We start from the raw sequence: 26776 nt of genomic DNA, 5'->3' as shown, positions 1-26776 counted from the left end.
CAGGCTCAGTATGTACTTGCCCCTTTTGTCAAGAAAAATAATGCCTGGCACACTACACTGCAAACTATTAAATACTGGGAGAATTGTGTTTTATTTAATGACAACTTTCTATAATAAATTTAAGGAATTTCAACGACTGCCCAGTTCCACAGGGGTTAATTCATAACTCACTGCAGTTGCCCAGCAACAGTGAGACCTGAGAGGAATTCAAGATGAAGCACTATGCTTTGGATAAACAGGCTCTAGGATGGTTCAAAGCACATCTCAGGAAGAATTTAAATAACCCTAGATTCTTACATCTCCCCATCCATAGAAAAACACTAAGATAATAAATATTAAAATCATTAACATGACATATCTGTTATGATTGGCGGTAATTTTTGCTAAGGTATATGCTTGACTGCATTCATTTCCTAGCCAAAAAAATTCATATGCAATCTGGCTTACCCCCCACCCCCCCTCAACTCCCACCTCTGCAGAGCAGTTCCTCAGGGCTGAGTGGCTGTCTCCCGGGCTATAAAACTCAGTAAGACCTAGAATAAAACTTAAACTCACAACTCTTTCGTTGCGTCTTTAAGTCGACACCTTCGTAAGATTCCCCTCCTAAATTTTCACTCTTTCAAGCTCATGTTTTGCTTAAAACATTCTTCCGGACCTATGTCTGATGATGTCTAGACATTTACAAATGGGGTCCTTCATCAGTCCTGGCGTAGAGCAATCCCAGGGGCCTCGAAGGTCTCCTAACTGAGACGGGTCAGGAAAATGAATAAAAGCAGCTAACGATGACGTCTGAATGTCAGCAAACTTAGGCAATAAGCCGACTCTAAAGACACCTGAAATATGACTGGGAAGGGGCCTGAGACAGGCCTCAGAACCCAAATTCCAAGGCAAGGTCACGAAGAAACCAGGCGGCCAGAGATGGAGTTAAGTTCTCCTAGCTTCCAAAAAAGCCCTTTGCGGCATGCACTAGACCACGCCAGCAGACCCTCTCCCACAAAAAGGATTAGGGAACGGTGAGCTCCGGGCGCCTCCACACCCAGATGCAGGCCTTCGATCAAAAAGCCCCTGCCCCAGGCCCATTGCTCAGCTACAGAGAAGCTGAGCAAGCCCCGGCCACTCACCCCGCAGCCACTGCGTACTGTGAAACCATCTCCAACTAGCTCCACGGCCGACAGACCACCTAGCAGCCCCCTTAACCAGCTCTGGGCTGCTGCGACTGCCAAAGCCCAAAAGGCAACGCAGCAGGCGCGGGTCACAGCCTAGCCTCCAGGAGGCCGCCATCTTCCCGGCCTTCTCCTGGGCTGCCCTCAGCACAGCCTGATCGCCCAGTCATCAAGGCCCGCCCATGCCCCGCCTCCCAGCCGGGGACACGCCCCCTAGAGGCCAGCGCGCCTGAGTCGAGTTCTAGCCCCGCCTCCAACCTGGCTGGCCCCGCCTCCCAACAGGCGGCTGCGCGGTTGGGTCAGAGAGGCCCTCTCAGACCCGCCTTTCATCATGTCCGCCCCGCCCCCAGGCTGCCCTCAGAGCCGCCTGATTTTAGTTCGGGCCTCGTTGAGTTGGCCCAGGGGAAGCGCCAGGAACGCTCGAGCCGTGCGAAGGTTGCCAGGCGCGGGTACTGCTAGTCCCGGCCATGTCTGGCTCTCACGCTCCAGAGGGAGACTGTTGCTCACGGCAGTGCCGCGCGCAGGTAGGGGCGGGGCTGCCGGTGCCCTCTATTCCCAGGAAGCGAGGCGGCGGCCGAAGCGAGGCGCCGGCCGGGTGGGGCTTTGCGCCGGACCGGACGCTACCACCGTGCGCCGCCCCTTGCTCCCCGCGTGTGGACTTGAGGCCCCTGCCTACTCGGCGAGCTTTGCTTCCAGCGCTGGGATTTTTCGGCGGCGAGGGCTGGGCACCAAACGTTGAAAAGGGAAAAATAACTGAGGGGGAGCATTGGGCGTCTTTAATGTGTTTTTCAAAACCATTTAACATAAAAGACCTTCGGGGAAACTCGAAGCTCTGGAGTGGAACTGGAGCTAGGACTGTCCCCTGCAGCTGTTTTCCTGCGCTCTTCGTTTGCCGCTCAGTAGGCAGTGGGAAAACGTCCGCGGAGCCAGGTCTTCGGACTGTAGCCAGCACTTTTACTCTGCGCAGTTGCTCGTTGACTGCCTCGGATTAGATTGATTATGGAATGATCTTAAAAAGGGTTTTTCCTTAAACAGAAGAGGAAAATCCACCCTCGGGCTGCGCATACCTTTTATTCTGGAACACCCACGTGCTCAGGGTGATGATTAAGGGCTTGGCCTTGGGTACGGAGGAAATCTAGAGGAATAAACAATTGCAACGTGAGAAGCCTTGCTTAATTAAGAGGCAGAGAGGGAAAGCGCCCCCCCCCCCCAACTCGCTCCTTTATTTATCCTGGGGCTGAAGGGCCCAATTAAAAAGTAGTAACGTGGGTCACAGCCTAGCAGGTTTTATTGGGAAATTCTTGGCAACCACTATTCTTGTGTGAATAAGTAACATAACACAGATTAGCAAAGTGTCTTATTTGTTTTCTTCTTCCCACTTACTACAGTTTGTTTATTCCTCATTTCACTGCCATTTAAAAACTCGCCCACTGTCTGCTTCTACAAAGATTAGATCAATACCTGCTGGAGTTACTGACTTTCAACATACCCTGAAGGGAGTAGAGAGAGGAGATGAGGAATGAGATACTGTAGGAAAACCTGGCAGAGCAGGCTGTCAGACAGTTGTTTTCAAGAAAACATTTCATTTTATAAGTATTAGTTTCTTGCATTTTTCTCGTATCTAGAAAAGCACTAAAATAACTGAAACATCTGTACCGCGTGACTAGCGTCAACCTGGTGATTAACATCAACCCTTGGCCAAAATGTGGGCTTGATTTCATGTAACTCTCCTTCACTAAAATTATCTACTGACCTCCCTTCTCACCACTTTGGATCAGTTCCTCAGAACTGAGAGGCTGTCTCCCTGCCTATAGTCCTCATTTTGCCCCCAGTTAAACTTAACTTTATGCTAAGCTGAGAAGGATTGAGGGCAGGAGGAGAAGGGGACGACAGAGGATGAGATGGTTGGTGGATGGCATCACCGACTCAATGGACATGGGTTTGGGTAGACTGGCGGTTGATGATGGGGAGGTCTGGTGTGCTGCGGTTCCTGGGGTCGCAAACGCGACTGAGCCGCTGAAGTGAACTGAAACTTAACTTTGAGGTTGTGCCTTTTTTTTCTTCAGCCAACATAGCTTTTTAAAAAACTATCCCTGGAATATAAATTCCATTAATGCAATGACTCTATATCTTCCAAATCCATCTCCACCATCACACATTAAAATTTCATTTTGAAACTTTCGCACAGCCTTCTGGTCTGGTCTGGTCTTTGCGACCTTGGTCACCCTTCAACCTTTCTTCTGTACTACCCCTATAGAAATGTTTCAAAAACAAGATGTGATCCAGTCATCTTCTACTTAAAATGACTCAGCAGTTAGCAACCATCTGTAACAAAGCCCAAACCCCAGTGCATGGCATGAAAGACCCTTACAGTCTTTATCCCTACGTGCCTCCATCCTGCAGAACCTAATTCTGGTTGCTGGTGCTTAAGAGTTCTCTCTGACTGAAACACTCTTTCTCCTCTTCACATACCTGCATACTCCGCCACATCCTTTATTAAAACTTAGCTCAGCATCCTTTCCTCTCTGGTCTTTCCCAACTCCTGCTCCCTCCCAGCAGTAGCTTCTACTCACATAATGCCCTGGACCATCTTGTTTTATACGTTGTTTTGTGATTTTGCAACTTTTACTAGAGTTTGAGCCCTCAAGGGGAAGGATTTCATCTTACTCATATTTATTTCTTTGGGGCCTTCAGTAAAGGTTTGTTAAGTGAATGAATGAGAGGGCTATTCAGTAGGTACACAAAAAAGGTGCAAAGGGCAGTTGCCATGACACAGAGTTTGAGGAACGATCACTTCTGCCTGAGACAATGAAAGAAGGAATCATAGGGGAAGTGGGTATGAAGGCTGATAAGCAAGAATTTGACAGCTAGAGTTGGGATAATTGGAGATCCAGCATGGACAATAACAGTGCAAAGAGAAAAAGATGTATTCTTGGCTGTCAAGATAATGTGTCTTGAGTTATCTATTGCTGCATAACAAGTATCCCAAAACTTAGGCATAACACACGATCATTGTCTCACACAGTTTCTGACAATTAGGAATGCAAGAGAATTTAGCCCAGGGTTCTGGCTTAAAGTTTCTCATGAGATGGCAGCCAAGCTGTCAACCAGAGCTGCAGGCATTCAAACCTTGACTGCAGCCGGGATGTGCTTCCGGGCTCACAAAGTTACTGGCAGGCCTCTGTTCCTCCCATTTTATTGGCCCAAGCCTCAGTTCTTCCTTGTATGGCCTGCTGCATAGCTAATACCCTATAACATGGCAGCTGCTGATCCAAAGGAGAGCAGAGACGATGGAAGCTGTAGTCTTCAGTAACCTGATATCAGAAGTGACAGACCGTCACTTCTCAGTGGGTCTTCACACAGACCTGCCCCACACGATTTGGAATGGAACTCTACACCAGGATGTGGAAACCAGGAAACTGGGGTCATCATTAAGGGCCATCCTGGACGTTGATTACTATGTAGGTGGACTAGAACTGAGAGATTTATGTAAAAAAATGAAAATATTTGAAAGTTAAATTGGAGCAAAAAAAGCAGAAGGACTTAATTAACAGACCCAGGACATGATATCTGAGCATTAAATGATTTGGGGAAGGGAGTTTAAGTGATCAAAGTAGTGTATTAGTACTAAAAATAGAGTGAAGGGTGAGCTGGAGGGAAATGGAGAAGTTGTAGGCAAAGAAGCCAAATAAGGAAAAATGACCTTCATCCTGGCCAAATATGAGTCCATGAGAGCTTTACACTCTTACTATTACATTGGACTTCCCTGGTGGCTCAGACGGTAAAGCGTCTGTCTACAATGTGGGAGACCTGGGTTCGATCCCTGGGTCAAGAAATTCCTTGGAGAAGGAAATGGCAACCTACTCCAGTACTCTTGCCTAGAAAATCCCATGGATGGAAGAGCCTGGTGTCCATGGGGTCACAAAGAGTTGGACACAACTGAGTAACTTCACTATTATAAAGTAAGAAAAGCTAGGATGATGGAAAAGTGAATTCTACAAAATTAACTGCATTCAATTTAAAGGACTACCTTTTATCCTGACATTATCCTTCCTACTGTTTTTATGTTAAACATGCACTTTATTTTTTGAAGAATGTGATGATGATTAAATATAACTAACGTTGTAACTTGGCAATCTTCTGTCAGTCCCTAAAATTTAAGGAACAACAGCAACGAAAGCTATTGGTCTTGAAATTCAGAAGTCTAGGAATCACTCATCCAGGTTATTAATATAAGGAACTCAATACCCAGAAAGAGTCACTGACTTACATAGGGCACTCAGCTAGTGGATATCAGAGTTAAAGCCAGGCTCCTCGTGTTAATGTGTTCAAGCTCACTCTGTTTGCGGCACAATAGGCCAATGAATTGAGAGACAAAGTGTTGAGGCAAGGAAGAGACTTCAGTTTGGGAGCCGGCAGCCTGAGAAGATGGCATGCTAGCATCTCAAAATAACCATCTTATTGGGGTCTGGATGCCCCAATCTTATAGTTTGGAGAAAAAGAAGCAAGGAGGAACTAAAATTGAAAGGCAGAATGGAGAGGGAGATGCAGTGGGGAAGTAAAGTGAATGGGTCTTCAGTCTTGCAAAAATCTCCAAGGGAATGTCCAGCCTTCAGAAGGAGTGTGTTAATCTCTTCAATGAGACGCTTAAACAGTAAGTGAACCAATAACTTCCGGATGTTCAAGCTAGGTTTAGAAAAGGCAGAGGAAGGTGAGATCAAATTGCCAACATCTGTTGGGTCATGGAAAAGGCAAGAGAGTTCCAGAAAAGCATCTACTACTTCTTTATTCACTATGTCAGAGCATTTGACTGGGTGGGTCACAACAAACTGGAAAATTCTTCAAGAGATGGGAATACCAGACAGCCTTACCTGCCTCCTGAGAAATCTGTATGCAAGTTAAGAAGCAACAGTTAGAACCAGACATGAAACAGTGGACTGGCTCCAAATTGGGAAAGGAGTACATCAAGGCTGTATATTGTCACCTTGCTTGTTTAACTTATATTTAGAGTACATCATGCAAAATGCTGGGCTGGATGAAGCACAAGCTGGAATCAAGATTGCCAGGAGAAATATCAATAACCTCAGATATGCAGATGACACCACCCTTATGGCAGAAAGCAAAGAGCAACTAAAGAACCTCTTGATGAAAGTGAAGAGGAGAGTGAAAAAGCTGGCTTAAAACTCAATATTCAGAAAATGAAGATCATGGCATCCAGTCCCATCACTTTATGGAAAATAGATGGGAAAACAATGGAAACAGTGAGAGACTTTATTTTCTTGTGCTCCAAAATCACTGCAGATGGTGACTGCAGCCCATAAATTAAAAGATGTTTGCTCCTTGGAAGAAAAGCTATGACCAACCTAGACAGCATATTAAAAAGCAGACATTACTTTGCCTACAAAGTTCCATCTGGTCAGAGCTATGCTTTTTCCAGTAGTCATGTATGGATGCGAGAGTTGGACCATACAGAAGGCTGAGCACTGAAGAATTGATGTTTCTGAACTGTGGTGTTGGAGAAGACTCTTGAGAGTCTCTTGGACTGCAAGGAGATCCAACCAGTCCATGCTGAAGGAAATCAGTCCTGAATATTCACTGGAAGGACTAATGCTGAAGTTGAAACTCCAATACTTTGGCCACGATGTGAAGAACTGACTCATTTGAAAAGACCCTGATGCTGGGAAAGATTGAAGGCAGGAAAAGAAGGGGATGATAGAGGATGAGATGGTTGGATGGCATCACTAACTCAATGGACATGAGTTTGAGTAAGCTCCAGGAGTTGGTGATGGACAGGGAGGCCTGGCGTGCTGCAGTCAGTGGGGTCGCAAAGAATCAGACACGACTGAGCGACTGAACTGAACTGATAGAGATTCAGCTTAATTGCTCTAGTAGATGTTGTCCAGTTTCTCTTTATTATTTATTTGTAAATCCAGGATTCCTGATTATTCCATGTATCTGTGTTTTGAATTCTCTTTTGTACACACAGTTGTACCATCTTTTTGATTCCCTCATTAGTTGATGGGCTAAAATGAATTTGACAGGTGTTCATTTTATGATTGTAAGAGAGTCTCCCCCCGAGGAAAACCCCTGAGAAATACATGCCTCTATTATGCTTAAATTGAAAGAAAAAGTGGAGGAGATTAGAGCCATGGCTGGCTGTGAGCAGGTACCTCAGTGACATTCGAGGATGATTTCCTTAAAATAACCATCATTCTCTGGGCTTGGGTTGGAAAAGAATTTCCAGACATGAGACAGCGTGAGGGCTAAATAAAGTTTATTAGAGTGGGAGACGCTCTTAGAACAGCGGGCCAGCTCAAGGGAGAACCGATGTTGAACAGGGTCCTTAGTCCACTTTTATACCCAGGGTACAAGGAGTGGGATAGGGGACTTGCAGGTCATTTGCTGATTGGATTAGGCACTTATACTGGGTGCGGTGAAAAGTAAGGCAAATACCTTCTCCCTATGGGGTGTCGGGGAGACAGGCTATACTGCTCAGGAGGACCTGAAATCCATTAATAGTTAAAACACAGGGGAAGGAAGGATGATAAGGGTCTAGCTTTTCTGTTCCTGCATTCCAAGCCCCTTGATGGTTTTATCTGCTCTTTCGTTCTTGGGTCACAACAATAAATAGAGTGAAAAATTGGGGAAATGAAATATTGATTCAAAAACTATTTAGGCCTTAGTTTTTAATATATACAAAACAACCCAGATGGGTGGGGTTGGGAGGGAGGTGAGAGGGGGGTTTAGGACGGAGGGACACATGTACACCCATGGTTGATTCATACAATATGGCAAAAACCACCACAATATTGTAAAATAATTAGCCTCCAATTAATTTAAAATGTGTGTGTGTATATATCTATATCTATATAAAAAATACTGTTAAATGTTGCCCCCTAACTGTATGGAACCTCTACTATAAGAAGTTGATTGCAACCTACCTTTAGATATATCTTTCAAAACCCTTATTCTAAGTGAAAAATCAGACTTAATAACAAACAAGATACTAGTGACATTCAGGGGAAAGCTAAATACTAACTAAATCTTTTATTTCTTATAAATTCTTATTAAAATATGTATTCTGGTTTTTACTTTTCTTACTATTCTGGGCAACTTAAATGACTGCGTATGTAGTAAATATACCTCTCTTGGTTCCTGCTGCTGATTATTTTTTTGAAATTGTAATTTTGTGGATTTGAATGAAACCTTACTAACAACAGCGGCCTTATCATTGTTACTCCTGTAGCAGAAAGCTGGCTAATGGTTCTAATACCTCAGTACTGGAAAGACAAAAGGGAAAAGGGGTGGGGGTGGGGGGTGGGGGCGGGGAGCAGGGCTTAAGAACAGTCTCTTTTCTATAATGTTTGCAACTTGCTGTGGAAATGGATGGTTTTAAAGATTGAAAACTGCAGGAGTCTTCTCATTGGCTGCATTTTAATATGTAATTAAAACATCATTTGTATTCCTAAAAAAAGAAATAGCAAATTAGACAAGGCATCAGTAATTTTAGCTAGATTTAAAAAGGAAAAAATAAGAAAAACCAATGTAGCTTTATTAATATTTTAATTCAGAAATTTTTCATTTATTAAAGTGGAAAGGAAATGAACATTGTGACACACATTGTGCTGCCTGCTGTGTCCATTGTTCAGTTCAGTTCAGTCAATCATGTCCGACACTGTGACCCCATGGACTGCAGCACGCCAGGCCTCCCTGTCCATCACCAACTCCCGGAGTTTACTCAAACTCATGTCCATAGAGTCGGTGATGACATCCAACCATCTCATCCTCTGTCATTCCCTTCTCATCACACCTTCAATCTTACCTAGCATCAGGGTCTTTTTCCAGTGAGTCAGTTTTCCATATCAGGTGGCCAAAATATTGGAGTTTCAGCTTCAGCGTCAGTCCTTCCAATGAATATTCAGGCCTGATTTCCTTTAGGATGGACTGGTTGGATCTCGTTGCAGTCCAAGAGACTCTCAAGAGTCTTCTCCAAAATCACAGTTCAAAAGCATCAATTCTTTGGTGTTCAGCTTTCTTTATAGTCCAACTCTCACATGACCACTGGAAAAACCATAGCTTTGATAGCTTATGGTGAATGATATCGGATTTGTGATCTCTGAAGAAGATTTAGCTTCGGGACTAGGGACCAGGCTTGATCACTCAAGAGCTTTTGTGTAGCAGAGTTTTATTAAAGTAAGAAAAGGGTCCGAGAAAGCTTCTGACATAGACATCAGAAGGGGGACAGAGAGTGCCCCCCTTGTTAGTGTTAGTGAGGGAATTATATACTTTGATGAGTTGTTCATTTCAGTTCAGTCGCTCAGTTGTGTCCAGCTCTTTGCGACCCCATGAATCGCAGCACGTCAGGCCTCCCTGTCCATCACCAACTCCCGGAGTTCATTCAGATTCACGTTCATCGAGTCAGTGATGCCATCCAGCCATCTCATCCTCAGTCGTCCCCTTCTCCTCCTGGCCCCAATCCCTCCCAGCATCAAAGTCTTTTTCCAATGAGTCAACTCTTCGCATGAGGTGGCCAAAGTACTGGAGTTTCAGCTTTAGCATCATTTCTTCCAAGGAAATCCCAGGGCTGATCTTCAGAATGGACTGGTTGGATCTCCTTGCAGTCCAAGGGACTCTCAAGAGGCTTCTCCAACACCACAGTTCAAAAGCATCAATTCTTCGGTGCTCAGCCTTCTTCACAGTCCAACTCTCACATCCATACATGACTACTGGAAAAACCATAGCCTTGACTAGACGGACCTTAGTCGGCAAAGTAATGTCTCTGCTTTTGAATATGCTGTCTAGGTTGGTCATAACTTTTGTAAATCAAAAGAATGTCTCAAGGTTGTAAAGATCTTACTAGACCCACTTCCGTAATTTACATTTTAAGATAACAGGATTAGCCAGAAGGTTTTCAGGAAGGAGAAACTGTCCTCAAGCAGGATACATTGTGGTTATATAATCCCTAGTACAGGGAACTCCTAGAACTCCTTGGTGATGGACAGGGAGGCCTGGCGTGCTGCAGTTCATGGGGTCGCAAAGAGTCGGACACGACTGAGCGAATGAACTGAACTGACAACAGTTTAAACTGAGTTGTGTAGTCATCAGTTCCAGGCTTAAAGAAAAAAAAATTTTTTATGTGACTAAGGAATGTAGAGGGGGGAAAAAAACCCCACAAAGTTTGTCCTTTCCTTCTCCTTGAGAATTCCATACCCCTCTCTCCTTGAGGACCCCTGGATCTTATCAATCTGCCTAGGAATTGACTCTTTCAGTTTTGACCAGACGGACCTTTGTTGGCAAAGTAATGTCTGCTTTTTAATATGCTGTCTAGGTTGGTCATAACTTTTCTTGCAAGGACCAAGTGTCTGTTACTTTCATCGCTGCAGTCACCATCTGCAGTGATTTTGGAGCCCAAAAAAATAAAGTCTCTCACTGTTTCCACTGTTTCCCCATCTATTTGCCATGAAGTGATGGGACTGGATGCCATGATCTTCGTTTTTTGAATGTTGAGTTTTAAGCCAACTTTTTCACTCTCCTCTTTCACTTTCATCAAGAGGCTTTTAGTTCCTCTTCACTTTCTGCCATAAGGGTGGTGTCATCTGCATATCTGAGGTTATTGATATTTCTCCTGGCAATCTTAATTCCAGCTTGTGCTTCACCCAGCCCAACATTTTGCATGATATACTCTACATGTAAGTTAAATAAGCAGGATGACAGTATACAGCCTTGATGTACTCCTTTCCCTTTTTGGAACCAATCTGTTCTTCCATGTCTAGTTCTAGCTGTTGCTTCGTGACTTGCATATAGATTTCTCAAGAGGCAGGTCAGGCGGTCTGGTATTTCCATCTCTTTAAGAACTTTCCATAGTTTGTTGTGATCTATGCAGTCAAAGGCTTTGGCGTAGTCAATAAAGCAGAAGTAGATGTTTTTCTGGAACTCCCTTGCTTTTTCTATAATCCAGCAGATGTTGGCAATTTGATCTTGTGTTCCTCTGGCTTTTCTAAATCCAGCTTGAACATCTGGAAGTTCACGGTTCACGTACTGTTGAAGCCTGGTTTGGAGAATTTTGAGCATTACTTTGCTAGCATGTGAGATGAGTGCAATTATGTGGTAGTTTGAACATTGTTTGGCATTGTCTTTCTTTGGGATTGGGTATATCCATTATATGTCATTTTAATCCTCAGCATGTTCTCATTTAATGGATGAGTAAACTGAGGCCTGGGCTTCCCTGGTGGCTCAGTGGTAAAAAATCCATCTGCCAATGCAGGAGACACCAGTTTGATTTCTGCGTAGGGACGATCCCCTAGAGAAGGAAATGGCAACCTACTCCAGTACTCTTGCCTGGAGAATCCCATGGACAGAGGAGCCCAGTGGGCTACAGTGCATGGGGTCACCAAAGAGCCAGACATGACTGAGCAACTAAACAACAACAAAACTGAGGCCCCGGGTCATGTAAACAGTTAACCCCGAAGCCTGTGCTGAATCAGAACTTTAAAAAACGTCAGCTTTCCCATATCCTTAATTTTATACTTAAGTCTGCTCCATCAAATTATCACTAGCAATACTTATCTAAAATAAAATAGTATGTATAATATTAACAGTGAATATGGGAAAATTCCATAATTTCAAATACCCATATAAGTAGCTAAAAATGTAGTCTGTTCAATAATAACCCCTCTTTGGACTCAAAGATGTTCTTTCCCCTTTACCCAGTGCTGAGATTTCTATAGGCAGATATGCTAACTGTGCTTTGCTGCACAGTGCGTCTATTTCTTGTTCACTTTAATCTGGAGAGTATAGTCCCTTGGGGTCCCATGTGTATGCTGGGATTTTCTATTGGCTGCCCCATTTGTAGCATACCTGAGGTTTTATCTTGTGCTTCTAGTGACTTGCATAGCTATCAAAATTGAAGCACTAGGTCACCAGAGTTTTGCAGATGCTTTCAAGGAAGTTATAGGAGCTCACTTCCCTCCCAGGTAGATTCACTCTTTTCTTCAATGGCCCCCATGAAACCTTATTTTCCAGCCAGCTAAGCAATATATTTTGAAATGTGTTTTAAAATAATTCAGCTGTTTTAGTTGTTTTCAAGGTAAGGGTTGTAAATCATTACTGCCAAAATGGAATTCATGGTATTTCTTTATTATTGTTTTTGTTTTCATTCATTTTAGCTTTACCAAAAGAGGGAAATGCTCTATTTTCTTTTTCTAAACAAATAATCACCAGACATATATAAAAGTGGAGCTTTTATTTCAGCTAGATTTATTGTACTGATAATTTCACCAGCTGTATAAATGTGGAATCATCATGTTGTACATCTGAAACATAATGTTATATGTCAATTATATCTCATATATTACTTCTATAACATCTTAAACAGTAAGATGTTATCCCAACATATATCTTCATAGAATGGGGCCTAGAAAATATTAACTATGATTGCTTCTGGGTGCTTTTTATGCCATTTTCTTGACTTATATTCCATAATGAGTATACATTGATTTTGTAATAATAGAAAACAGTATAATTACCATGGAAAAAGGACATTTTTTATTTTTTTTTTAGAAAAAAAAAAAAAGATTGAACCAACACAGAGAAGATGAAAAAATAACTATCATAGTATATATCATGTACATCATGCCTTAATGAGGTGTTTTAAATACGATGTTTCGTTTAAAGAAATCTTCTGTGTAGACTGAAGTGTGCCTCTTTCAGCACTAGATTCTATTTTATTTCAACCATTTCAGTAAGACACTTTGCAATATAACATGGTATTTCCCCACCTCATTGTTATAACTTGTTCCATAGTATTGGACTATGTGGCCCTTAACTGAATGATTCTAGGTGGCCAAACAATATGGCAGATCCACTTTCCAAACATTAAAAACAAAGTATATTTTGTAATAATTTTCTCTCTCACAGTATCCTGTCTATGGTAGATTTTCTTAAACTTCCTTAAATTGTTTTTTTACTAGAGATATCTAGTATATATTATCGGAGACGGCGATGGCACCCCATTCCAGTACTCTTGCCTGGAAAATCCCATGGACGGAGGAGCCTGGTGGGCTGCAGTCCATGGGTTTGCTAAGAGTCAGACACGACTGAGCGACTTCACTTTCACTTTTCCCTTTAATGCATTGGAGAAGGAAATGGCATCCCACTCCTGTGTTCTTGCCTGGAGAATCCCAGGGACAGGGGAGCCTGGTGGGCTGCCGGATATGGGGTCGCACAAAGTCGGACACGACTGAAGTGACTTAGCAGTAGCAGCAGCAGTATATATTATAGTAAGTATATATTATATAGTATATACTATAGTAAGTATGTAAGTATATATTATATATATTATAGTAAGATATCAAGTAACTTACTAGATAAAATAATGTCTATTTAGAAATCATTATCTTCTTTTTAAGGACAAGGAACATCCAAGATACCTGATCCCAGAGCTTTGCAAGCAGTTCTACCATTTGGGCTGGGTCACTGGGACTGGAGGAGGAATTAGCTTGAAGCATGGGTAAGTTTCTGGCTGATTCTCCATATAAGTAGACCACCACGAGCCTAACATGTATTATGTCAAAGAACAGCTGATGATCAGTTTCTCATGGTACTCAAGGTAGTTAGTTTCTAAATAGAGAAATAGGTATTTGCATAACCAAACAGAGTAAGTGTTCTCTAGATGTTGCATATATAATAAATACCTGTGGACTTAAGAACCACAATTTGTAATCCAGATAATTTGGTCCCAGTGTTTGGAGTACCAAAGTTAACTAACATGCTGCTGGGTATGTTCGTGTCTGGAACTATAAAGGATCCCTTCTGGGTAGACAGGATTTGTTACAAAGGTTCAGATACATATTTCAGAGTCGCTTAGATGCATATTGTTAACCATCCAAAAATCCTAAAAATTACATTTTGAGTAGAAAATCGCAATATGCCTTTCCAACTACATGTATTGTTATTAATGGGCTTAATACCTGCGGGTCCATGTTGCTCACAGGACAAAACAAGAGGTATTTGACTTGAAGTAGAAGGAATAAATAGTATTTAATTGTTCATTAGATTTATTCAGTGTCATTCCTTTAAGAGGATGAAAAAATAAGTAACCTACTTACAATGAAAATAAGGTTGTAGAATCTCATTCCCTTAATTGTTTTCTGGAACAGGATTAATATTTTTCCTCCTGAAATGTTTTAGGAATATTAATTGTCTGGAGGCTGAATATTAAATTGAGTAACTTGATTTATTTCTTTATCCTAATTCACTTTCTTTAACAAAATTGGACTACTACAATATTTATGGGATATTGAATATATAGAGTAACACCTCCAAGGAGGCTGCATTGTTTAGAGAAGAATGGAATGTAAAATGTCATCAGTAAACTTTTTTTTTTTTTGGCTTCGCAACATGCGATTATCTTAGTTCCCCAACTAGGAATTGAAGTCTGGCCCCTTGTGTTGGAAGCATGGCTTCCTAATCACTGAACCACCCGGGGAGTTTCTATAATCAGAACATTTTGGACTAAAGGGACTTCGTGGCATACCGCAAGATGATGCCATTGAAACTTCATCTGCTTCAAATTACCAAGAAACTCATAAAATATAATCAAACTGTGGGAAATGGCAGGAGAGGCCTTACTCAGCAGCTGTCAGAGTTCATATGTAGGGAGGCTCTTGGTCTGCAAAGGTCCTGTTCCACGTAGTACGTGGTACCTCCCTTACATGGGTCCTCTTATCATCAACCCGGTGCTAATGTGTCAGTAGGTATTTCACAGGTTTTCAGAGTATTTTGCCAAAACTTTCACGTTGACCTGTTCACAACAAAGTCCTGCAACAACATTTGTTGTTACTATAACTGTTTCATTTTTGCATTTAGGAGTTGAGTCCTAGTAATTCTGTTTTTGAGCTGTGTTATTTATAATAAATCATATTCTAAACCTTGCCTTTAGTAACCTGCTTTTTAATTGCATTGTCAGAAATACTAGTTTGTACATGTATGAATAAGGGCTTGCCAGGTGGGCACAGTGGTGAAGAATCCACTTGCCAATGCATGAGACTCAGGTTCAATCCCTGGGTCGAGAAGATCCCCTGGAGTAGGAAATGGCAACCCACTCCAGTATTTCTTGCCTGAAGATTCCGTAGACAGAAGAGCCTGGCAGATTGCAGTCCACAAATTCCATGGACAGAGGAGCCTGGCAGCCTACAGTCTATGGGGCCACAAAGAGGTGGACGTGACTGAGTACGTACACACAAAGAGGCAGTGCAGTGGTAAAAAAAAACCCGCCTGCCAGTTCAGGAGACACAGTAGATATGGGTTAGATCCCTGGGTCAGGAAGATCCCCACTAATAGGAAATGGCAACCCATTCCAGTATTCTTTCCTGGAAAATTTCATGGACAGAGGAGCTTGGTGGGCTACAAAGAGTCGGACACAACACGTACACACACATACATATGTAAGAAACAGAGCTTCCTACCAAACTGAATTAAAATAACTTTTTCCAATTGGCTCTTTAAAAAAAAAATAGCAAAATTAAAAATAGAATGTAAGCAAGAGGCCATTGCAGATCTCAAGAAGAAATTTTTTTTATCATAAAGATATAAAAGACTGTAATTAAAATGTAGAACCGTTCTCTAAAATTGTGTATGGTTATGCTAAAGCCCTGAGGGGCACATTTTAAAATTAATTGACTTTGTGGCATTACAGTCAATTTGTGGGGACGTTGCGTTGTATTTGTAAAATGTCTGTTATTAGATTCTTAATTGGTGAGGAGCGCCGCCTGGAGGTCACAGGTGAAAACAGCCACGATTGTATGTCACTGCATTTGGGATCTTACTAAATTTGTGCTTCCATAGAGTAAAATGGGTAATTTGTAGTAAAATGTTGAATTTTCTCCCTAATATTTAAAAGACTTCGTAGACCCATATCAATAGTTTTATCAATGATATTAATATTCTCATGTTAATGAAAGTTTTTTTCTGATGCTTCAGAGCAGATATATTTGGCATGAAGGACAAACCCAATAGATTATGTTTCCATTGTAAATGTGGCAGTAAGCCTTTGGAGAGAATGAAATTATTTACATTTCCAAGGCTTGGCTGCTATCAGTCCAATTTATATGCTCCTGATGTGTGGTGCCAAACAAGAGAAGACAGCTTAAGACACAGATGAGTGTTAAATCAGAAGGAAGAAATGGAGGACCAAGAAAATAACAATAGTCACGGCTATTCCAAGATACTTAGCAGCCATTGTGTTTAGGTTGGGCTCCTGCCTTTCACATTTACCATTTCCTATTTTCACAGCATGATGTTTTTATGTGTCAGAAACACTAATCCTGTTGTATGCTACTAAAATTAAAATTAATTGTCCCATATTGTAGACAAGATAACTGAAGCATAGTAAGATTTAAAGGATTTTTTTAAGTAAATACGAGTAGAAGCAGTACATGTACATGTATTATGAACCCTTGCGGTTTGTCCCCCTGCTCACCACAGAGTGAAAGAGCAGGGAGTGTGGAGAAAATAAATTCCCAAACGTAGTACCTGGAAACTCAACATGCTTTCTGTTTGTGGCTTACAGTCCCAAGAAAGACTTTACTTTTAGTCTTTAGCACTTGTCCTTCCCAAAATAAAAGCTCTATCATCTCTGTATTTTTATCCAGATATCTCCTTCCTTGTAGGTGTAAGTATATTTTTTTCTAAAATCTATTTAGCTAATCGTTTAATCAAAATTGACCAAAATCTAAACTGTTTTCTATTTTACAAAAGTAGTAATAAAAACAGATTTAGCATACCAGGGAATTCCCTGGCGGTCCAGTGGTTAGGATTCCATGCTTTCACTGTTGCTGCTGCTGCTGCTAAGTTGCTTCAGTCGTGTCCGACTCCTAGCGACCCCATAGACAGCAGCTCACCAGGCTCCCCCGTCCCTAGGATTCTCCAGGCAAGAACACTGGAGTGGGTTGCCATTTCACTACTGAGGGCTTATTTACAGCAGACTGTTGGGAGCTTTATCTGGGTCTTTTCCCGGGGCTGCATAAATATCTTCCGGCATGAGAAGACCTACAGGTCCACTTACCAGCAGAGGTGATTGGACTGTGTACCACACATGATTCCAGAGTCTCTTTCATGTTCTTCATGTTACATGAGGACAAAAGGTTTGGATCTCTGGTATTTATAAGGGGTCCTTTTTGACAAAAGGACAAAAGGTTTGGATCTCTGGTATTTATAAGGGGTCCTTTTTGACAGTATGATCCCTATGCATTGCCACTGGTTCCAGAGGAATGCCGCTGTATGATTTTCTTAGGCAACAAAGTTCTAAAGCAGTAACTACTTTGTGAAACTGAATGCTTGAACAAAGCTTACTGTGCTTTGGATTTCACTCCCTTTATCAGGCATTTTGGGCTTCCCTGGTGACTCAGATAGTAAAGAGTTAGCCTGCAGTGCTAAAGACCTGGATTTGATCCCTGGGTTGAGAACAGTCCCCTGGAGAAGGGAATGGCTACCCACTCCAGTATTCTTGTCTGGAGAATTACATGGACAGAGGAGCCTGGTGGGCTACGGTTTCATGGGATCACAAAGAGTCGGACACAACTGATCAACTAACACTTTCACTTTCATATCCAGCATTTATTTTCTAGACCTTAATTTATGAGTAGACCTTAAAGCAACTTCCTTACATTTTGTCAGTTCTAAGTCTATAGGTTTATTTGTAACCCCTACTTCGGCAGCTTGATGCCATATAGCCAGTCATCCTCATTTTCTGTGGGAAACAGTTGATATTTTTTTAACTCTTTATTTTATATTGGAGTATAGCCAATTGACAATGTTGTAATAGTTTCAGGTGGACAGCAGATAGACTCATCCATAAGTATACATGTATCCATTCTCCTTCAAACTCCCCTCCCCTCCAGGCTGCCACATAGCATTGAGCAGAGATCCATGTGCTATACAGTAGGTTCTTGTCAGTTATCCATTTCAAATACAGTAGTGTGTACATGTCCAAACTCTCTAACTATCCTTTCCCCCATCCTTACCCCCAGCAACCATAAGTTCATTCTCTTAAGTCTGTGAGTCTCTTTTGTGTGTTCATGCTAAGTTGCTTCAGTCCTGTCCGATCCTTTGCAACCCTGTGGGCTGTAGCCCGCCAGGCTCCTCTATCCATGCGATTCTGTAGGTAAGAATACTGGAGTGGGTTGCCATGCCCTCCTCCAGGGGATCTTCCCTACCCAGGGGTTGAACCCATGTCTCATACATCTCCTGCATTGGGAGGCGGGTTGTTTACCACTAGCGTCACCTAGGAAGCCCTGGGAGTCTCCTTCAGAAACAGTTAATATTGATTTAGTGTCCCTAGTCCACGCCTCAGTGGCGGAAGCTGGAGCCTGCAGGTGCTGATATTCCCTTCATTTGCGTTATGTGGCAGCTCTTCAGCCCCCTCTGGCAGCAACTGAAACTGATACATGAGCCAGAGGATCTTTGTTGAGGGTGGAGAGAATTTAGAGAAGATTTTGAAATTAATTTCCGAATCAAATTTGAAAGCACCTTGTGGTAATGCTGTAGCATCCTCCCTGAGCACAGGTGTTGTATAACAGATCTCCAGATGTAACCATGCTTTTTACATTTTTAACTTTCTGCAATTGTTTTAGCTTGTTACCATGTATTTTCACAAGATAGAAGTGTTTTTCAACTAGGAAGCATAATGTTCCACCCAAAAAAGTAGCCCAGAGTTAAAGCTGTAATTTAACCAGCCATCCAGCAGAGGTCTCTGAACTTCATGTTTTGTAATAAGAGCATTTCAGACAACAAAATGAAACCCGATTCCTTGCAAGACTTTGAGTGAGCATATTTTCCTCTGATTGGATTTTAGAATTACTGTGTTCCATGTCTAGCAAGATCAACTCTGCTTTTTGACGCTTAAAGATGCTAAGGACTTGTGTTTTCAGATTTGTATTTATCCTAACTAGATGAAAGTCTGGTTACCATTAATTTTGCACCATAAAAAGAAATAAAGAACTTTATATGAAAATGTAGAAGACAGAAGCAACTATCAACATTTTACTGTGTCACCAGCATTATAAAGACATTAAAGTAGCTTGCTGTTCTTTCTATACAACCTATTCCATTAATTGAATAAAGCTGCTATTTGTATGACTAGATTTATAAAGATGATTAATGATTGGACTGCAAGGATACACTTTTCTTTTTTGCAAAAGCAGAACAATAGAGTTAAATAAATACCAATTTCTATATTTTGTATCACCAGCAATGAAATCTACATTGCTCCTTCAGGAGTGCAAAAGGAACGGATTCAGGTATGATAAAGGGATCCTTCTTAAACCTAAATGTCTGCTCTTCTCTACCTGATTATCGTTTTGTGAAATAGAATTAATATTAAAAGAAATGTTAGTTTTAAAGGGGAATTATATTGTGATAATTTAAATAACTAATCAACAAACATTTATTAAGTAACTACTAAATTTTTTTAAGGTGGTAATGATCCTGCATATCACCAGGTGTTCTAAACTTTCTTTCCGCCTCTACAGGGCAAAAGTGAATAGTACAGTCTTAAATCATAATAAAAGATGATTATAACTGCAGCATTATAACACCATCTTTATCAGCTAATAGGTTAATCAGATTGGACCAAATGGACCAAATTGACTCATATTTAATAATGGCAAAGGTCTTCCAAAGTTATAAAACTTTGTTTCAAAATTTTGAGAGGACCCCTTCTGTATTAACGCTAGAATAATACCCAGAATAGAGTTAAAACAAGTACGTAATACTTAATTCTCTCTAAAGCATAATGCTTCATTAATAAAGAATTTACATGGTAGTTTACAATAAACCCTGGCAAGTGAAAGTTACAAGTCAGAAATATGCATGTATTGGTAGGAAAAACCTGTAGATCTACATAATTCCTTCGAACTTAAAAAATAATGTGCCTCGTCGAGATTAGCATTTCTGAGTACCAGGTAAGATTCTCAAGGAATAAGAAAATTTTATTCTCTGTTTTTCCTCTTATATTATGAAATATGAAAAAATTATAATACCCATCCTAAAATAGTGATTATATAGTCTCTCTGAAATATAGTTGTGAAATTACATGGCAAAACTGAGAAATTAATTAAATAACCTTATACTTGCATATTAAATTTTCCATATCAATTTTTTTCTTTAAATTCTAAAGGTGGATTTTTTTTAACTCTTGAGATTATTTTGGTTAGTAGAAAACATTTTTTTATTTCTCAAAATGGTTATATATTTTTGAGTGAGAAACTATATAAATATTTAAAATGAGTTACACATATATTACAGAGAAGGCAGTGGCACCCCACTCCAGTACTCTTGCCTGGAAAATCCTGTGGACGGAGGAGCCTGGTAGGCTGCAGTCCATGGGGTCGCAAAGAGTCGGACACGACTGGGCGACTTCACTTTCACTTTTCACTTTCATGCCTTGGAGAAGGCAATGGCAACCCACTCCAGTGTTCTTTCCTGGAGAATCCCAAGGATTGGGGAGCCTGGTGGGCTGCCGTCTTTGAGGTCGCACAGAGTCAGACATGACTGAAGCGGCTTAGCAGCAGCAGCAGCAGCAGCACACATATATTAACACTGTATATATATCCTATAGACAAACAAGAAAGAAGACATTTCTCATTAATATTTATGAACCTTTTCTTTTTCCTTCTCTAAATAGCCTGAAGACATGTTTGTTTGTGACATCAATGAAAAGGACATAAGCGGACCTCCACCATCTAAAAATCTTAAGAAAAGCCAGTGTACTCCTCTTTTCATGAATGCTTACACAATGAGAGGTCGGTAGAAAATGTGCTCAACATAACGAATATTTGCAGAGTAGGCTCCCCTAAATGGGCTCTCCTGTTTGGCTCAGTGATAAAGAATCCTCCTGCTTATGCAGGAGATACAAGTTCAATCCATGGGTAGGGAAGATCCCCTGGAGAGGGAAATGGCAACCCACTCCAGTATTCTTCGCTGGAAAATCCCATGGACTATAGTCCTGGCAGGCTATACTCCATGGGACTGTAAAAGAGTCAGACATGACTCAGTGACTAAACAATAAAACTCCCCCCTAAATAATGGCAATTATTGTTGTGATTCAAATTTCTTAAATACCTGCTATGTGCAAGAATTATAAACATGTTCACTGATTTAGTCCTCACATCGTCTCTGTGGAAGGTCCATTAATACTTCATTTTATACATGAAAGGACAGAGGCTGTGGGAAGGTTTTCCCAAAATAAACAGCTAGTGAGTATTGGGGGGGCCAGAATTACAATCTAGATGAGTATGACTCCACTAGATTGTCAGATTAACCAACTAACTATTATATATACAATCCAATTCCTACTCTTGGTTTAGAGCTATACCTCTGCAAATTTATAGTAGAAATTAATCAAACTACAAAGGAGGGAAAATCATGGTCTTTTCTTCACTTCAGTGGGAGTGGTCCTCTCTTTTTTGAAAAATTTACTATATGACATTTTATTACTAATAAACATTTTATTACTAATTCCCAGAAATTGTGATAGAAAACTAACCTAGAAAGATTGAACCTAAAGGACAATGTAAAAATAAGAAAGTACAACTGAAGTACTGACTTAGCCATTGCAATGAAGTCATAAAGACCATGCTTTAGTATAGCCCCTGAATGAGATCAGTACACAGTGAATAATCATGCTAGGTTCTGTTCCCGGACATTACCAGCTACTGTTGACAGGATGAAACTTCAACAGCAGATTCTGCCAGCCTGAAGAATCTTTCCTAGTAAAAAAAAGCTAAATAAACTTCCAGTTGCAAAAATAGCCATTACTGAGTTTTAATAGTGTACAAATTCTTTTTTAGGTAAACCCATTGCATCTATATCTTAAAATCCTAATCATTCCTCATGTCACCAAGATGTGGCCTACACTATGAAGCCTATCTTGATCAAGGGTCAGACTGACCTGGGTTCAAATCCCAAGTTTTCAACTACTGTTAGAGTTGGACAGTGTAGTTAAATAACTGTGAATAAGTTATTTAACAATCTCTGAGCCTTGACCGTTAAATGGGAGAGATGGTTGTTGTGATGATATAAAGAGAAAACATCTTTAAAGGAGACATAGGAATCCCTAATTGAGTGGTCATAGTATTGTGATAATGACCTCTATTATTATAATAGCTGTACTTTAGACCATCTAAAACATGTTTTTGAGCATGTATGAAGTATTGCACACATTGTCCACTTGCTGGATAAAGTTTAATGTTTCTTCTTTTTTCTTTCTGACTCTTCTCTTTCCTACCTCCCTTCCTCCTCTCCTACCCACTGCCAACTTATTATTCGATGCCAAAAAAAACAAGTCCATAACCATATATAAATATATGTGTGTGTATGTCTGTATATGTGTGTGTGTGTATATATGTATATATAACTCTTTAAAAAGCGTAATTTACTTCTCACTGAGCATGTGACTGTATTCTTCCCCCCACCGCCCCGCAGATGCAGGCGCTGTGATCCATACCCATTCTAAAGCCGCCGTCATGGCCACCCTTGTCTTCCCAGGAAAGGAGTTTAAAGTTACACATCAAGAGATGATCAAAGGAATAAAGAAATGTACCTCGGGAGGGTATTACAGGTATTTCTGCCCCCACCTCTTTTTTTTTTGGTGCTTAAATAATTTGAACAGTATTTCTCCTTCTTGTGATAAACGGGATCCTGATATTTTTATGTATTTAATACGATGTTATTACCCTACTTAATATTATACTTCCAGATCTATTCTCAGTGACACCAATTAGGTGCCTTCCTTCCTTCTCCCCATTCCCAACCCAGCCTTGGGAAATCATTGCCAACGTGAATAACGAAATGTTTGTTGGAGTAAAAAGAAAAGGACTGGGCTGAGATTTCTGTAGAGATGGAAAGACTGTGTTCCTCTATTGAAACAACCCGAGAGTAAGCGCTCCTCACCTTGACTTTGTCTTCAGAAAGTTTCAGCTCTGACCAAAGTTTTATGCTTCGTTTGGATTTCATGTAGTATTTCTGTAAAATTTTCATTTAAAAAAATTTTATAATTATTTTAATGTAGATCTCTATATGCTTATATTTTTCAGTGTGGGAAGGGGCATAGATAATATAGAACAGAGGCCCTTTAGACAAAATCAGCTAAATCTACCAGCCCACAAAAATGTGGCCATTATTCATCAATCTAGAATATAGTGACACAAAGAAATATGTTCCTGGGACTCAGGGGCAGGCTCAGCATTTCATCTAAATGTTTGGGCATTCTTGTTCCTGAACCTTCACCCTTCTTAATTTCCTAAAGGGGCTGAATCCACTTTGGCTTGTTGAGAAGAAAAGGGTGCCAGTTTCACTAAAGTGTTCTTATGCCAGTATGTTACTGTTACTGCACGTAATAGACAGTACGTGTTTAAACTAGTGTGCTGAGAAGTTCATTTGACTTGATTTTAGTTAATATTTATTGTGTGCCTAAAGCATTCCTCAGCACTGGGAAACACCTGCTTACAGAAGTTAAATATTTAAATTATGAAAGTGTACATAGTAAAGCATAGCCGCGTACTGCCTTTTCCACGTCTGGGTCTTGAAGGAGAGGCATTTGTGTGTTACCAATTTCATCGGCATTTGATTGCTTCAGTGAAGAAATAAAAATAGGTCAGAAGAACATGTGAAACGGTAGGTTTAGGAGCAAAGCCCAGCAGAAAGTCTTTGGAATTTGTGGAGAAAAGAATGACGCGAATGCAGAGATGCCATTTGTTATGCATCACAGTGTATATACTTTTTATATGTTATGTTGAATGTTTCAGAACTTAAAGAGTACAAAGTTTTTTTGAGATGTTTTTGCAATTCTGTTTGAGCCTGGCTGGCTGGGAAATCAGTAACAAGGTCATTATCACAGCTCCTGGGCAGTGGTACTTAATCAGGTTTTGGGTAGAATCCTAAGTATCCAGTCAAAAGAAGGGGCAAAAAAAGGTGGATGAAGTCGGAAAAAGGATGGAGTTTTTACATTTTCTACTCTACTTTTAAAAAATTTTAAGTGCGTCTTAAAAATAACGATAACTTTCAAATGCCTAATTCTTATTGATGAGGTAACCATGTTAAATGTAACTGTCCTCCCTTTTGAAGGCGAATGCCTGTGGAAGGGTGAAAAGAACGCTGTTTAGTTGGAGGACTACCCCTGGCTCTGCTCCTGTAAAAGGAGGAGATCAGACTGGATTAGCTTTCAGGTCGTCTTTTACTGTGGAATTATTTTGCACCTGGAGCTATTTCTGACTGTTTGGTGTATGGTAGAGGAAAATATAAGTTTGTGGTTTTCATGGCCAATACTAGGAAAGACTTGGGACTAGCAATTTTTCCTTCCATGTTTAAGGATATTTTATAATTACCTCTGTTTTACTTAAGTGAAATAATGGGCAACCTCATTCTGTTAATGGTAATGATTGGCCAAGTTCTTTATCACATGACTGCTATTTATTCTGTACCTTCCCTAAAGTAGTAATTTCTGATAGTTTATTGATAGAACTTATTTTGGTTAACTGTAGCCATTACAAAGGAGGTGAAAAAGCAGATGAGACATTAACAAGGCAAGAGAAGTTCATGTTACAAGGAAAATATGTCTGAGTTTTGATTGGTTGTAAATGACCTCAGAAATAGTGGTGACTTTACCAGTGACAAATTATTTCTTGAGTATTATTGCAGAAACAAAAAATGAAAAATGCATATTTTGATTTCATCACATGTACTTAGTTAAAATAAGGTAAAAATAAGTTCTAACATCACAGATGTGAGAACGTTCTAAAAATGTTATCATACCCTTAATGGTTCACTCAAAAGGTTTTTGCTATCCCAGGACCATAAACCACACATGTATTTATTTGCCTATCCAAGACACTTTCAGGTCCTGCAGAGATAGAATAAAATGGTTTCGAACTGTTGGGAAATTCCTGCTTTAAGTAGTTCGGTTGTTAATCCTTCCTGTGTTCAAAACACTATGATTCTCTATGCTTCATGGAAATACTTGTATGATCTTGATTATTTCTTTGTTAGGTTTTGGTGTCCTGTACAAATTTCTGCCACTTCTACTTAGGATTAGAACAATGCCTGCCAGATTCCCAAGGCGTCTTTTGATATAGTTGTTCATGCAGGATACACAGACTGACATGCAACATCTTGTTCATAATTTGGAGTGGCTTCTCAGATACAAAGAGAATGTCTAGCTTATTATTTGAAATAGTGATCAGTTTTATATATGAATACGTTTGTTTTAAAAAGGAGCATGTTTTGTCTTACAGATATGATGATATGTTAGTAGTACCTATTATTGAGAACACACCTGAGGAGAAAGACCTCAAAGAGCGCATGGCTCGGGCAATGAATGATTACCCAGACTCCTGCGCAGTGCTAGTCAGACGGCATGGAGTCTACGTCTGGGGAGAGACGTGGGAGAAGGCGAAAACCATGTAAGTGTAAACCAAGGAATGTCAGGGCCAGTCACCCTTTAGTTGGAGGACTACCCCTGGCTCTGCTCCTGTAAAAGAGTAGACCGAACTGCATTAGCTTTCAGGTCTTCTTTTACTGGTATGATTTTTTTTGGTGTGTCACTGGTCAAATTGGTTTAATCTGAATTTAAACCAATTTCACGGTTTATCATTATTATTTCTAGACATTTTATTTGTATTATATATTCTTTGGTTAAGAAATAATTTTCAGGTCAGCTGTTCTTTGGCAAGTTACTGTGCCCTTTGATATAAAGAAGGAGCAACAGCTCTTGTTCTCTCAGTTGAGGGCTAGGATGATTTGCTACATTTATTTACAAAAATGGCACATAATAAAAAATTTAAATTTAGGTAAGTAGTACATTTTAAACTCTTTTATTTCCTGAGAAGTGTATGGTATGGTGGCATGATACGGTATGATTCCTTTTTTTAATAATTTTAGAGACAAAATAAGAAACGCTTTGCATAGAATTGAGGGGGGGAAATTACTAGGAACAGCGTTCATTTGATGCAGAGGAAAAATGTGATTATTAGAAGTGGAGAACTCTGACTAAACACTTTTAATGCTTTTTGCTTTTTATTTTTTTAAACAGGTGTGAGTGTTATGACTATTTGTTTGATGTTGCTGTATCAATGAAGCAAGTAGGGCTGGACCCAGCACAGCTTCCCACTGGAGAAAATGGAATTGTATAAGTAAATGGAAATTTACTATATAGAGAGATAAAGGATAGAGAGATAAAGGAAAAAGGAAAGTGAAGTCGCTCAGTTGTGTCCGACTCTTTGTGAACCCATGGACTGTAGCCTGTACCAAGCTCCTCTGTCCATGGGATTTTCTAGGCAATAGTACTGGAGTGGATTGCCATTTCCTTCTCCAGGGGATCTTCCCAACCCAGGGACCGAACCCAGGTCTCCCGCATGGTAGACAGACGCTTTACCATCTGAGCCATAGAGAGATAAAGCTTATCTTAATTATTACATAAATGACATGACCTTTTTGAAATGAATTGAAAATGTCCATGAAGATATTGATTTGTCACTAAACAATGCAGATCTTCTGACACTGGGTGATATTTGCTTATATTCTTAAATGACAATGCAATGGAATAAAAATTTTATAATGAA

At 40.4% G+C, this 26776-nt stretch overlaps 2 protein-coding genes across 2 annotated transcripts in view; one reads left to right on the top strand and one right to left on the bottom strand.

Moving 5' to 3' along the window:
- PDHX (pyruvate dehydrogenase complex component X) overlaps positions 1-1433 on the bottom strand; it is a 72715-nt gene extending 71282 nt beyond the window's left edge. The window contains exon 1 of the mRNA XM_069554721.1: positions 1122-1433. Within this exon, the coding sequence (XP_069410822.1) occupies positions 1122-1281 (160 nt within the window). The 5' untranslated portion in view covers positions 1282-1433. The remainder of the gene's footprint in view (positions 1-1121) is intronic.
- Positions 1413-26776, top strand: APIP (APAF1 interacting protein). Its single transcript, XM_069554722.1, has 7 exons — positions 1413-1687; positions 13571-13671; positions 19411-19459; positions 20845-20962; positions 22644-22779; positions 25451-25618; positions 26248-26776. Exons 1-7 carry the CDS (start codon positions 1631-1633, stop codon positions 26345-26347), a joined length of 729 nt encoding a protein of 242 aa, XP_069410823.1. The 5' UTR covers positions 1413-1630; the 3' UTR covers positions 26348-26776.

This window comes from Ovis canadensis, chromosome 15 (assembly GCF_042477335.2).
Source record: "Ovis canadensis isolate MfBH-ARS-UI-01 breed Bighorn chromosome 15, ARS-UI_OviCan_v2, whole genome shotgun sequence".
Taxonomy (NCBI): Eukaryota; Metazoa; Chordata; class Mammalia; order Artiodactyla; family Bovidae; genus Ovis; species Ovis canadensis.
The sequence above is the reverse complement of the archived record's forward strand: the minus strand, read 5'-3'. Positions and strand labels throughout refer to the sequence as shown.

Coding starts and splice junctions, on each gene's coding strand:
- APIP (XM_069554722.1), top strand. CDS start 1,631: ATGTCTGGCTCTCACGCTCCAGAGGGAGACTGTTGCTCACGGCAGTGC. Junction 13,672..19,410: donor GGAATTAGCTTGAAGCATGG/GTAAGTTTCTGG, acceptor TTGTATCACCAG/CAATGAAATCTACATTGCTC. Junction 22,780..25,450: donor ACCTCGGGAGGGTATTACAG/GTATTTCTGCCC, acceptor TTTGTCTTACAG/ATATGATGATATGTTAGTAG.